Source organism: Plasmodium cynomolgi, chromosome 4 (genome assembly GCF_000321355.1).
Source record: "Plasmodium cynomolgi strain B DNA, chromosome 4, whole genome shotgun sequence".
NCBI lineage: Eukaryota > Apicomplexa > Aconoidasida > Haemosporida > Plasmodiidae > Plasmodium > Plasmodium cynomolgi.
This window is the reverse complement of record NC_020408.1, coordinates 503287-517349: the sequence shown is the minus strand read 5'-3', so window position 1 is coordinate 517349 and position 14063 is coordinate 503287. Positions and strand designations below refer to the sequence as shown.

Here is a 14063-nt window from a genome sequence, read left to right as displayed (position 1 = left end):
GCCTTTTCATGCATGATTATTCGGCGACCCCTGTGATAAGTGCCCCTTTTACCCTTCCTGCGAACGAGAAAATATATTCCAACCCGGGGTCGTGCAATTTTGCAGCGTTCTTTTTCTCAACTGCGTGCTTGGAAGAGTGCCAACAATGCGGGGCAGGCTGGCAGGCAGCGGTGCGCCATTTTTTTCTCTCCGCGCAGAGGGGGCTCTTTACAACGAAAAAAAAAAATATATATATATGCATGTATATGTCTATGCATATGTATATGTCTATGTATATATATAAAAGCGTTTGTATATTCGTATCATTCTTTGCCCCATGCGAAAGGGGCAAAAGCAGGTACGTAAAAAATGGAGAAACCAAAACAAAACGTATTTTATTCAAACTTGGAGTTTTTTTTCTTTGTGAAAACGAAAAATAATAATCACGACGCGGATAATAACTATCAAGAGGATCAAAAAAGAAGAAAAAAAAAAAAAAAAAGCCATAAACAAAAATCGGATAAACAATAATCGGATAAACAAAAATCGGATAAACAAAAAGCGGATAAACAAACACCTGGGGAGGATAGCAGTGTTACCCCCAAAACAGCAAACGGGGACAATCGCGTAATGGTTGCAGGCAGGCCGGCAAAAACGCAAAAAAAAAGAGAGCGCCCCACGAGCTGCCACATGCGCTTATAAATAAATATATATGTAGAACTACTTCTACGTGTATGCTCATTTATCCCCGTGCGGATCGCAAATACGCGTCGCCCCCTACACGTAGCAGAAAAAGCAATCGCCCGTCTTCCTCCGTTGCGCTAGACAGTACCCAGGAGAAGCCTCATCTCTGCAGTTAGGCCACTCGTTGTGGCAAAACTGTATGCACTCGGTTAGTTGCTCTGAATCCTGCGCTAACGATCTGGAGCAGCTATGGTCCCCAGAAATGTCACTCTCATCGCCGTATGTAACTATTCCCAATTTTACCTTTCCATGTTTAATGTGTTTTAAAATGTGCAGCACTTCCACTGTTGCAGCTTCTGTGCTTCCCTCGTCAGTGCCATCCCGCACAAGCAGTACGTCCCCCCTTAGGGGGAGAGACGCTGCAACGGTTAAAGGTGGTGCAGGATTTGCCTCTACTTGACCTTCTCTCCGTGCTGCCTGAGGAATCAGCGTTAATGTCGATTCGGATATTAGCTCCTCGTTAACTACCTCTATTGGGGGATCCTCAGACATGCATTTCCCCTGGTCCCCCCTTTTTGGTGCATCTTCTCTCGCCCCTTTCGGTTCATCAACTTGGTTAGCAGTTCCTGAGGGGGTGCTGCCCTCCAGGAGATCGCTCTGTCCCTCCTGCCCTTGCACAGCCAAGCTTTGATGTCTACCAGTTCTACCCTTCTCTGCGACACCGCTCATACGACGGATGTTCTTATAGTAAATGTTTCCCAAAAAGTCAGGGGAGCTCTTCAGGTAGTAGTTGTATAAGTGGGCCTCCCTCTTGGAAGGGCCCTCCGACATGGGTACGTGCAGATTGAAAACAGCGGCGGTGTGGATGAAGTTGTGTTGGCAATCTGCTGGCCCGTGCATATCTACCTTGAAGTTTCCCTCATCTCCCCAGTATTTTCCCCAACTGTTTCGTACAAGCCAGTAGGATTTTTTCAGTCCCTGCGTGTTTATATAATTGCCATACCCAATTATGTTCACCGCGTGGTCTGGTCTTTTATCACCACACAGGCTATGTACCTCCTTCCCGTTCATGTTGTAACCCAAGACACCTAGCGCCTTGACGTAAGCCATAACGGATCCTTTTCCCCTCACCTCGCGCTTCACCAGATCGATAAACACATCGATGTTCCCCCTAAAGTCGTCACTTTCGTAGGATGTATACCCTTTGGTGCTCACCGAATTGGGTTCATCTGAGGGTTCTAACAGTTTCACATTTGCCCATAGATTCTGCCAGTGATTCTCCTTCCTGGGGCAACCATTTCCAACATCTGCATAGGAATACGGAATCAACAACGCGGGTGGTAAGAACCCATTTTCTTCAACAATGGTGAGAAATTCATACGGATTCGATCCAGAAGTGCATTTACTTTTATTTCCCCTTTTTGAACAGTTAGCTACGTACAAAGCGGAAGAACCCAAATGGTCATACCCTTTCATGCATCTAATCGTTTCTAGATGTGTCTTAGATGCAAACAACCAAGAGAGGTTGCAATTTCCTTGTTCTTCTGTCTCTATGCTTGAGAAGCAACTATTTTTATCCTTCCATCTATCGCAGTAATCTTCATTACAAAACATCTCCCCTGAGGGATTCGAATGGTTCATCTCGCTTTTTTGGGAAAGGTCAATAACAGCGCGATAGCCAGGGATGTACATGTCTTTGATAACGTTTCTTCTGTCTGTTTCTTTGTTGTCTTCTTTCGAATCCACAGGAGTAGTAACCCTCCTCCTTTGTAAATGCTTGTACTCAAATGTAGGCAAAGCCAGTCCTCGTTTTTGCACTATCCACATATCTGCATCTTTCATACAGATGGCTGGGTTTTTTAACTTCTCTCGCAATACAGCTATTTCTTCATTCGAATGCTTTCTTAATAACCCTTCCAAGTTGGTCAACACATCTACTTCGTTTCCTAATTCGTGCTCTTCAAGGGTTCCACTCGTATCAACCTTCTTCATCATTTGGCAATAACTTAGAAGGAGTTCCTTCAGATTATCATTTGGGTAATCTCCTTTGTTTTTTCCTTTCCTGGGGGTGTTATTTTTCTCCATTTTTTGTACCATTTGGAGGACCCTACGGATGAACTCATCTAGTTGGGCTTCTTCTTTATCCCCTTCATCCTGTGCCTTCATTTTTATCTGTTCATAGTTATGCTTAACATCGGGTGGGAGGTAACTAAAACAGGGGCTCCCCAATTTGGTGTTTTCCCACAATAAGGTGCACTTGAAACATCCTTCGATGTCTACGTTTCCGCTGAGGAAGCAGTTGGTGGCGATCCGCTCGCACGTTTCTGGGGATAAGCATGAGTAGATAAGGATATACAGATTAGCATATACAGAAGAGCATATACAGATGAGCATGTACAGATATGCATGTACAGATGGACAGCCCCGCACACGTGCGTGCATGCGCCCATCTGTGTGGGGGCACTCCCCCGTGCCGAGATGCTAACTAGGAATGTCCTGTCGCAAGAGGTACGCCTTGCTCTCCAACAAGAAGACGTCGTTGTCCTCCTTCCCGCTGTGCACTTGTATCGACGTAATTGGACTCCCCAGGTTCCTCAGCACGTATTTCCTCACGTCGACTTTGTTGTCTGAAGGGAAGACAAAAAAAAAAAAAAGTAATCAGTAAAACAGAGAATTATATAAAAAACTGGGGGTAAGAGGAGCGCACTGTGAGGCTGCTTCGAGTCAGCCGCTTCACTGAGATTTTTTTTTTTTTTTTTTTTTTTTCCCATTACTGTCCGTTGCTGAAGGCTCCCTTTCGTAGACCTTCCACTTGAGGATGAGCTCTTCCCCCTTAACGATCACCACGAATTTAAACGCCTTCCCCTCTGCGCATTGGTTGAGGAGGAATTTCTCATCCTCCTCAAACTGTAACAACGGGGACGACTTGCTGCCAACCACCTTGTGCTGCTTCTTCGTAATCGTCACGACTTCTAACTTTCGACCTAGCTGAATTGTGTTACTCTCCGCCTCGACACTTATTGATATATGTGGAACGAGGAACAGCTGAAACTTTGCATTACACGTCCCCGTGATTTTCACTCCATCGTGGTTTTTAAGCAGCGCGGATCTAACTTCGACCTCGCTCCGCTTGCTCACGGGGGCAGCCATAACGCTTGTGACACGGTTAAGAGGGTGATCAACCTCCTGGGGGGGCTGACCTCCCCCTGCAGCATCGTCTGCATTTCGTGGAGCCACATTTGGTGCGGGATGGGGTACTGCACTACCTGTTTCTATGTCAGACGAATGTTCAGAAGAAACGCCCCTATCACTCCCCCGGTAGAGAGGTAACCTTTTTGCGTCTGTACGCTTACTGCTCGCATTTGAGAGGGATACCGAACCTGTCCACAGCCCGTCCACTACTAATTTAGCGCCGACATCCGTTCCGAGCAGGGCACCTGCGTAGAATTCGTCACGAATGGGTTGTGTGTAAAAAGTGAATGCATTATGTCGATAGCATGTTTTCTACTTATGCGGTTTGGTTTCAATTGGTAATTTTTTTTTTTTTTTTTTTTTTTTTTTTTCCCTTCCACGAAGATTCATCCGTCGGATAAAGCATCGACGCGCCATATAGACGGCGTTATTTCCCGCGCCCCTCCCTTTTTTTCTCTCTCTCCTTACATATCGCCCAGGTGAAACAGACCCTGTGATTCATGACGTTCCCCCGAATGAACTAAATTCCCTGCTTCTTCCCTTGCAGAGACCATATGATTCATGCTATTTTGGCAGCGAATTATTTTTCCCATTTTTTGGATATTCATTCACCATTAGGGGGGAGCTCCTCTCTGTAGAAACTTTTTTTTTTTTTTTTTTTTTTTGACGACGAAATAGGTTTGACGGCGTGTCTTTCCCAAATGGGCCGTGCGAATCGATCAACTGAGTGGAGAAGTGCACCGAACGTGACAATACGACACGGCAGGTTGAAACTCCAACAGAGCGGAACAATACGACATGGCAGCATGACACTCCAACAGAGCGCAACAATAAAACACCGGCAGCTTGACACTCCAACGTAGCGCAACAATACGACGGTGCGCAGCACTCCGCCCCCACCGTGGAACAGAGAAAAAAAAAAAAAAAAAAATCTTCACTTCTGACTAAATTTAAAGTGCATTACGGCACATTCTGCGTAACAATTTTTAATGTTCTTCCGATTGGGGTCCCCCTTCACGGGGTTCCAAAACGCGCGGGTGTTATGGCTGCCATCGGTCTATGTGCACAAACAACATGCAGGCGCGGGGGCGGCAATTTATTTCCACTGCCTATTCTGCGTGAACGTGTCAGGAACTCTGTTTTACAATTGACTCAGTTTAAACAATCCTTCGTTTCCCCCCCTTTAACCAACTCCTTTTCTCAGCAGAGCTACGCACATGTCCATAAGTGTGCCATTACAGACATAAACATATGTGTGTTTTTTTTTTTCCCCTTAAATGACGCAACTGTTGTGCAGTGATCACCACTTCGGGAGTAACCAACACGAGTGTTTTGCACGATAAAAAAAAAAAGGCAGTGGAAGTTTCCACCATTGTCGCGAAAGAAATACGTTTCGCGCGCTGTTCGGATTGATCTGATAAAGGGATTAAAAAAAAATTGGGATGGCCCAAAAAAAAAGGGGAGATATAAACTGTGACGTGGGGAAGGGACATGGGGCGACTGCATGCATCAACCTGACTGAGGCCGTCTACCCACGTTGATAACCTCACAGAAAGACGAAATGGAAAGGGAGCAGTTAATACGAAATAGTCCAACTCGCGGAGTGTCCAAAACGACCCTTTTGAACTTCAAAAAATGAATAATTTCTTAAGACTTGGTAAAGTAAACAGAGTGGTTGGATACCAACTCGGACAAATAAAATAATTTCAAGTTGGTCTTTTTTTTTTTGGAAGGGGGACCAACCTGTGTTATCTTTCTTTAACTTAGTTCATAGGATGTAAATTTTCACACGCAGATATTCTCCAGCCGGACATGAGCTGTGAATAGAAAAGGGGAAAAATACCTCTCCAACGATGGAGGAACGGTCCTAAGGGTTTACACTGCCCTAACTATCGTTTTGTTCCGTTTTGTTCCGTTTCGCTTTTTTTTTTTTTTTTTTTTTTTTTTCATTTCGCGAAACTTAGCCAGCAGTTTGGGCGTTACTACAATGCCGCCATGCGGGGGTGTAAATTTTTTTTTTTTTCATCCCCTTTCGAATTTGTTATTTTCCCTGCTTGGAACAAACTTGTGCATAGCATATGTCACCTTAGGGGGGAGGAGACGTGCTAGTTTCCGTAAAAACGGTCCCTTTTGCTTGTCCCTTCCTTGGGAGGACATGCTCCTTTGTTGTTTCATCTGAAATTTGCATTCCCCAGGTTTGCGGCCGTTTATGCGGCTGTTTATGCGGCTGTTTGTGCGGCTGCTTTGCGGCTACTTCGCAGCTACTTCGCAGCAACAGTTTTGTTCACTTTCCTGTTTGTCTCTCCTTTCGAGGCACCCCCCCGCTAGAAGCACGCTTAGCTGGGGTAGCCGCCCCGCTTTTGTGTACCCACCAGTGATTGCTCTCTTGTGGTGGTGGCAAATTTGCGGCTTCGCCTGTTCGCCTGTTCGCCTCTCCACCTCTCCACCTCTTCCCCGCCTCACCACTACACCGCGCAAAATGCCGTGCATTCTGAAGGTCAGAATATCGGGCATACGGGACTTCAACACTTTCGAAAAATCAGAAGCGGATTCGCTTAAATATGTCGAGGTGGGTGTGACCAGGGGGGGGGAGAATTAGCAGCCACACTGGGAAGACCACCAGAACGGTCAAATAAAATCCTACGTCCACACATATGCCCCTTTTTTTTTTTTCATGCACACCATTTGTAGGTCACACTGGGCGAAACAAAACAAAGGACGAAATTTAGTTAGCGAGAAAAATTTTAAGTCCATTTGAGCTCCCATGCTTTGATAGACAAACATGAGCAGGCCGCATGAGGAGACCAGCATGAGGAGACCAGCATGTGCAGGCCCGCTTGAACACACCCGCATGCGCTACACATGCGCTACACATGCGCTACACATGCCCACACACGTTTCTGGCACTCCGTTTTTCTCCTCGCAGATATTAACAGACACACGGATGACCTGAACCTATCCTTTCGGCTGGAAATCGCCGACGACTCGGAGCTGCAGACCTGTCCGCTCAAGATAACGGTACGGAGGGGGGGCGAGAACTGGAGATGAAAAGAGGGAAAACAAAGCGCCACCATGAGTAGTGTCACAGATAGTGGCATCGCGAGTAGAGGCACCTTTGCCAGCGACCCTCCTGCAAGTGGCCATCCTACGAGTGGCCATCCTACGAGTGACCCTCCTACCAATGACCCTCCTACCAGTGACCACCCTGCTGGTGACGCCCCAAACTGTGAGTCCCCCGCCCCACCCGCAGATCGACGACGTGGAAAACATAAACAGCGGGTACATCCAAATAGACTTCAGCTTCTTCTACTTCCACGACAATTTGAAGTTGGAGGGGTGGTTTCCCCTGTACGACTCCCTGGCCGGACTCAAAGGTACCCCCGCGATCGACGCCCACGAGCAAAAGTCCACACGGCTAGCGACACGTCTACGGGCATGTCTACCGGCACAGACACTGCCGTGTGGGTGTCCTCCCACACACGTAACCCCTTCACGACAGCTATAATTCTTTCCTTCCCCTCCCCCCCCTTCTGTCTTATGGACCGACCCAATGCTAGGCGAACTGTACTGTACCATAAAATGGGAATTCTTTGAGGAAAAAAATCCCTACAATGATAACAGCGCAGGTAAGGGCGTCATCTGTGAGAGGCTCACTTGGTGCTGCACTTGATACTCCACGGGGGATTCCAATCCGCGCCCCGCAGCCACGTCCCAGTTGGCTTTTCCCCCAGTTGGCTTATCCCCCAGTTGGCTTTTCCCCCCCTGCTGCAGATGTCCTCCTCCTAGGCACGACGTCCTTCCCAAAAAACTCCCCCTACTACATCGAACAAATTATAAACTTCGCTGTAAGATAAGAGCATCCACACGATCGTTTTTTTGTGCGTCTAGATATGCATAGAAATTAACTGTTGAAGAATCCCGAATGTGGGTCCACTCATGTGTCAGTGTACGTCCGACGGGAGGAACAATCGGACAGTGAAAATATGCTTCTCTTTTTTTTTTTTTTTTTCTCTTTTTTTTTGACAGCACGAACTTAAGATTGTAAACGATCCTGAGTATGACTGGAAGGACTTGATAAGATCCAACAGGTGTGAGAAAAAAAAAGGTTAAAAGAGACAGCTATTAAACGGGATTTTTTTCCATTTAAGTTGCCCCTTTTCTTCATGCATGCCGCCTCGCCCCTCGTCCCAATGGCAGAAACTCGAATGAGGCAAGATGTGACGTCATACAGAACTCCTTCATGCAGACGAGGAAAATTATTGGGAAAAAGGTACCCATGAATGCTTTCCTTTTTTTTTTTTTTGACTATCACATCTATGTGCATGCAGCTATGATACCCCCTTTGAGTTATTTGCTAATCAGGGGTTTCCTACTCTTTTTCCTCTCCCCCTCCTTTCCCTCGAGTAGGCTAAACTGTTGGGCGGGAATGCCATTGTCGGTTATCAAGAGCATCTGAACTTGGAGGGAAGCACGACAAACAAGTAAGTCTCCATTCTTGGCATGTCATCATCTCCACGTAGTTACTCCCCTGTCGGTACTCCACCTTCATGGCAACATTGTCATACCCGACTCATTCTCCACCCCTTTTTCCGCATAGAATTTGCATTCGCATCATAGGAACAGTCGTGAAGCTAGGAGTGAAAAATATGAACGATCCAAACTACGCCATCCCCGGGGAAAACAGAAACATAAAAAATATTTTGCGCAACAATGAACTCCTCAGGCAAAACAGCTTGGAAAAAAATAAGGACATGAAATTGCACAAAAGGGATAGCACTCTCCCGAACTCAACCTTCAATTTTGTGGATGTGATTTTGCTTACCATCGACTCGCTTCCAAACAGTGTGAAATACACGTATGGTAGGTTTCCCCGAGGGGGGCACGCTGGCAGCTGTAACTTGGCAGCTGCTACTTGGCAGGTGCAACCGTGTGGAGGGCGCGCACGTCCACAGAGAGACAGACACAGACACACACACAAACACACAAACACACAAACACATAAACACAAACACAAACACAAACACATAAACACACACAAACACACACAAACACACAAACACACACACACGTGCATGTCCACTGCCCCCTCGTAGGAGGACTTGTCGCCGCCAAGTCCGTCAAGGTTCTGCACCAACGGCTGACGGAGCAGCACCGAGACGAATGGCTCCTCGAGATAAGGGACGAAGTAAGGGCGCAGCGGGAAAACAAAACAAAAAAAAAGATAGGAAAAAAAAAAATAATAAAATAAAAAAGTAAAAACAAATCAAAGCAAATAAACAAACGAGCAAACTTACACCCTCCAACAGAGCGATGACTAGGGAACATGCCCGACTCCCTGACATGCACAAACGCGTCTTTCTCTCCCCCTCCCATAGATCAAATCCAATGCAACATTTTTATCTTGCAACGTCATTTTGGGTAACACATACAATGCGCACTCATGTGGAGGGATACTGCACATGGCGGGAAGTGCCCCTCTCCATTCGTGATTGTGTTGAGGCTGACATACATCAGTACACGAAGCACAAACGATAACGTCACGGTGCTCTCTCCATGTGGTGCTACCCCTGAATGAATATCTTCCCTATCTTTTTTTTTTTTTTTGCAGGTTACAAAGAAGACACGTATATTTACAACGACGTGATCATTCTCTTTTGCTACGGCACGGCCATAAGTGTGATGCCCTCCTTTTTCCAAGATGACAGAATCGTTTCTTATGTGAACAGCGAAAGGAATAAGCACCAGTCGTTTAAGGGTGGGCCCTTAAATGCGCACAGGAACTCTAGTTGCGTTTATTTGCACTACGCGTCGGATGACATAGAGAGGAACACGGTCCTTTGCAGGTGGGTGAAACTAAGCGACTACACGTAACTGCGGAAACTTATCACCGTACACTGCACTTTTATTTTGTCTCGTTCTTCCCCCCATTCCTTACTTCGTCGTTTCCTCCTAAAACAGAGTATGTAATGAAGCCCCGGTTCCGAAGATCCTCATTTCGTCCTCGAGTGTACCACAAAACCTGGCCGTCATTGGGAAGTAGGCCTTTCGTAGCGGACCAACTTGGCCCGTTCGGTGCGCACGACGAGGCGATCACATGTCAGCTCGGATTCTTCCGCGCTGTCTCCTTCCTCCTCTTCGTCTCCTTCTTCCGCTTCGTCCAATTCAAGCAGTTTTTCCCTCCCCTCCCCGAAGCGGCTTCCTCATCTCTGCCTTCGTCGTGTACCCGCTGAAGAAGCACTACGGAGAGTACCTCGCCTCAGAGGTGAGAAAAAGGCCCCAGCAGGGCACCTGCGCATGCGGGGTGGGTCTTGCTGTTTGGGTGATGTATGCGGGGTGGGAGGGGGCCCACCTTGCGCAACCCCACTCGGGAAAGTTATCCCCTTGCTCCTTCGCGTCTTCCATCACTTCATCCTCCGCGTTTTCCATCACTTCCTCCTTCGCGTCTTCCTTCACTTCCCCCTCCGCTTCCCATCCCCTTGCAGATAAGCGAGATCTTCCCCTTCCTGGAGCTGAACCTGCACAAGCAAATAATTTGCAAGCTTCTCGTGAACGGATTCAACAGCATCTTCGACTACAACCTGAAGTTATGCTTTAACCAAAACTACCTATTCGGTTATTGCTGCGGAACGGGCATGTGTATGTATGGAATCTACTCAGAAAATAAATTTTTGATAAAGTCAAACTACAAGGACAATTTCTACATCAGGAATAAGAACATCAGTGCAAGGGAGTTAAAAATTATTTATGATAATTTAAATTATAGATCATTTTTTTGTAGAAACAAAAGCCTTCTATCTCCTGTATTCATACAAGGGGATATGGTACACGATAGTGATGTTAGACTGGACCCTTCACAGAGTTACAAAAATAAACTCATGAACTCCAGCGTGAAGGATATGATGGAACAAGCCTTTTCTGAGCAACTCACCATAGAATCCATTAATCAGAACCCTAACGGAGATGATCAATCTACAAGTGAAAAAATAAAATGCAATAACTATTTCAGATTGAGAGAAATTTACTTAAAGGAGGAAGAGGAGCTACTGAATTTTCCAAACGAAAGTGATCACCTTAAGAGAGACAACGCCATGGAGTATACTCAATTAGGTATCAAAGAAAGGAAGAGAATTAAAAAAAAAAAGGAGAAAAAAAAGCCAAAAGAGTAAAAAATAAAGGATACATTTACGAAGTGGAAGATCATCTCGACAATATTACCTTACTTAATATTTACGAGGACAGCATCGCTCTGTATAACTACATTTTCAACTTAGACGTTAATAGCTATCTCGTTAATAAGCGGTATGACAGTGGCGCTCTCCCCCCCAGGGGAACGCCGCCTAATGGTGAGAGACAGAGTGGAAGGAACCTCCGGAACTTCCCTCAAGGGGTGGAGGACTCACCCCCCAAGGAGGAGGCCCCCAAGGAGGAGGCCCCCAAAGAGGAAGTCCCCAGAGAGGAATTACCCAAAGGGGAACTCCCCAACTGCGGCAATTCCAAAATAATGGAACCATTCCAATCGAAAGAGCAATCGCATAAGAAATCAACGAGAGACCCATTGTCACATGGGAACGAAGAAAGCAGAAGTAGTGACCCCCACAGCGATGTCAGAAGCCAAGTGAATAGAAGAGGTCGCACCGAAAGGGAGTCCCCCTTGAATGTTAAGCGAGACCATAGTTCTTATGGCACCCCCACAGGCACTTCCATCATCAGCATGGCCAAATCGAGTGAGGAGAAGAAATTCTCTCAGATCTTCTTCCCATCATCTCGCGCGCAGTTAATGAGAACGTGCAACCGCTCCTTCGCTCTAGACAGGAGTGAAAACAGCCTCCCCTTTGACTGCGAGTTTAGGAAAGGAGGAACTCAGAACCACCCGAAATACTTTTTCTACATGTGCACGCTGGACCTCCTCCCCAGCATAAGGTTCGAAACGTTTTACGAGCAGCAGGATGGTCGAGCAGAAGAAAATAAGGCAGCACCCACTTGGGTGGAAGCAAATAAGACAGCAACCACTTGGGCGGAAGCAAATAAGACAGATGGGAACCCCGGAAAAGCAAACCAGCCGACTGCCCCCAGTGAGAGGAAGAGGGAGGTCCTCGTGGGGCACAGCCTACCCAGGGGCACCACGAACAACTACATAGTGGACTCTATCACCAAGTGTATCACCAGCGGGGAAAGGCAAAGCGACTCCGAGGGAAACCAGTCCAGTGAGCTAAGGGAAGCAAACTTGGCGGGGCCCCTTCTGCACAAAGAACGAGACGATCTGTTCACCGATCAGTGCAGCGATCAGTGCAGCGACCAGGGTAGTAAGCGTCCCGCCGAGAGGCGCGTCAACCTGGGTGCGAATGAATGTAGAAACCTCCACGGGGAGGTCCCTACTGACCAGCTTGTAGTCCCCCCAGGAGACAACCCCCCCGCCGAGCGCAAAACCCTGACGGATGAAGAGGAAAGGAGGAAAAAAAAAACGAAAAAAAAAACAGAAAAAAAAAACAAAAATAAAGGAAAACACACATACTTGAATAATCTATCAAAAAGTTACCTCTATCTGATTAAGAGGATAAACCTGTTCAGCGAAAACAATGAACAGGTAGATGTAGTATATGAAAAAATCAACAAAGCATTCAATGACCTTTACAATGTCCTAATATTTTATATATTCGCAAACAAGATGTATCCCTGTTGTATATACAGCATCAAGTATCACTTTGCGTTCATATCTGTGGACGTGTTGGAAATTATGCTTACAGGTCATTTGGTTAAGATAAAAAATAACAACTCGATAAGTCTGGAGTTGAAGAGCATGAATCGATTGATGCAGGAGAATCTACTGAAGCATTTTTTCAACTATTTGGAAAATTACTATATAGAAAAGTGGCAGCTTTTTTTAACTGCCCTGAGTTGTTGCCTCCCACGAATGGAAACAAGTTGGGGGTGAGGAGGAGGGGGAACCACTACGAGGGTGATAAGTCCCATGGTGGGCAGCAAAAGAAAAAAGGAATACTTCACACGTTGGCAGCTAAATTGTTCAACCTTCGCTTGTACTTCTCGCATAGGGGGAATGGCAGGAAGTCGACAGCAATGAGGAGAAGTGGCACGGGGAGAAGCGGCACGGGGAGAAGCGGCGCGGGGAGAAGCAGCACGGGGAAAGGCAGGACGGGGAGTGGTACAACGGGGAAAGGTGCAACAGGGAATGGCACTACGGGGAATGGCACAACCGGGAAAGGTGAAACGGGGAAAGGTGCAACGGGGATGACTCAGTCGAAGGATACCGTGACACAGCGAGGGGAAGAGAAAGAAACGCAAAGGAACAAACGAAATAAAATTACCCTGTTCCTAAAAAAGACAGCAAAAAAAAACAAGCACTCATCCGATAAATATAACCTGTGCGACACGCTGTTCCTTTTTAACGACCTTAAAAATTACATCGTGCTTGAAAACAGAAAGCACTTATTTGATTCCTTCACAGACCAGAAATTCTCCTCAATCATAATAACCCCACTAAACGTGCTGCCAAACGTTATTATAAAAAAATATTTTGGGATAATCTCCTTGCACATTGTCAAGGAGAATGTGAATCTAAAGCAGTTTGATGTTTTTTATCAGAGCATAATATCAGATATTTTATTTATTGCAAAATCTCACATTAAGGCCATCGGGGCCAACTTAATCTGCTCCTTTAAGATTACCAATTTGTTCATGCGCGAGGAGAGATCCCACGCCTACGCGCTGATCAGCATTTGCGGCGACGTCGCAAAAATTTGAAGCCGGGGAAGGGGAAACGGGGAAAAGCGGAAAAGGGCAAAAGGGGAAACACGGAAAAGGGAAACACGGGAAAAGGGGGAAAAAGATCCCCCCATATGGTGTGCTTCCCCACGAGGGGGGTGTTACCTCGAGTTGGACTCCCTCACTGTTGAAGCAGTCGCTACTAAGTGCCATCGCGCAGGTACGTGCTCACTTATGGGGTTGCCTCCTTTGGGGGAAGTCCAGTGTGGGTTGTTTGTCTTCGCCAGTCCCAAATCTAATTTTGCTTCCTCAGCTTCTTCTTCCTTCAGCTTCTTCTTCCTTCAGCTTCTTCTTCCTTCAGCTTCTTCTTCCTTCAGCTTCTTCTTCCTTCAGCTTCTCCTCCCTTCAACTTCTCCTTCCTTCAACTTCTCCTCCCTTCAACTTCTCCTTCCTTCAACTTCTCCTCCCTTCAACTTTTCCTCCCTTCA

General features: G+C 46.5%; 2 protein-coding genes across 2 annotated transcripts; one reads left to right on the top strand and one right to left on the bottom strand.

Moving 5' to 3' along the window:
• Positions 1-756: 756 nt before the first annotated feature.
• Positions 757-4357, bottom strand: PCYB_042190 (serine-repeat antigen; the record flags this gene model as incomplete). The annotated part of the gene is made up of 4 exons (XM_004225370.1): positions 757-2987; positions 3150-3290; positions 3438-4100; positions 4324-4357. The coding sequence occupies 4 exons, from the start codon at positions 4355-4357 to the stop codon at positions 757-759; spliced, it is 3069 nt and encodes a 1022-aa protein (XP_004225418.1).
• Positions 4358-6334: 1977 nt separating this feature from the next.
• On the top strand, positions 6335-13614 carry PCYB_042180 (hypothetical protein; the record flags this gene model as incomplete). The annotated part of the gene is made up of 17 exons (XM_004225369.1): positions 6335-6428; positions 6782-6873; positions 7106-7229; positions 7413-7481; positions 7627-7700; positions 7882-7943; positions 8053-8125; positions 8263-8336; positions 8453-8715; positions 8949-9040; positions 9231-9273; positions 9464-9722; positions 9814-9891; positions 10048-10117; positions 10338-11021; positions 11567-12776; positions 13319-13614. The coding sequence occupies exons 16-17, from the start codon at positions 11567-11569 to the stop codon at positions 13612-13614; spliced, it is 1506 nt and encodes a 501-aa protein (XP_004225417.1). The 5' UTR covers positions 6335-6428; positions 6782-6873; positions 7106-7229; positions 7413-7481; positions 7627-7700; positions 7882-7943; positions 8053-8125; positions 8263-8336; positions 8453-8715; positions 8949-9040; positions 9231-9273; positions 9464-9722; positions 9814-9891; positions 10048-10117; positions 10338-11021.
• Between the last annotated feature and the right edge of the window lie 449 nt (positions 13615-14063).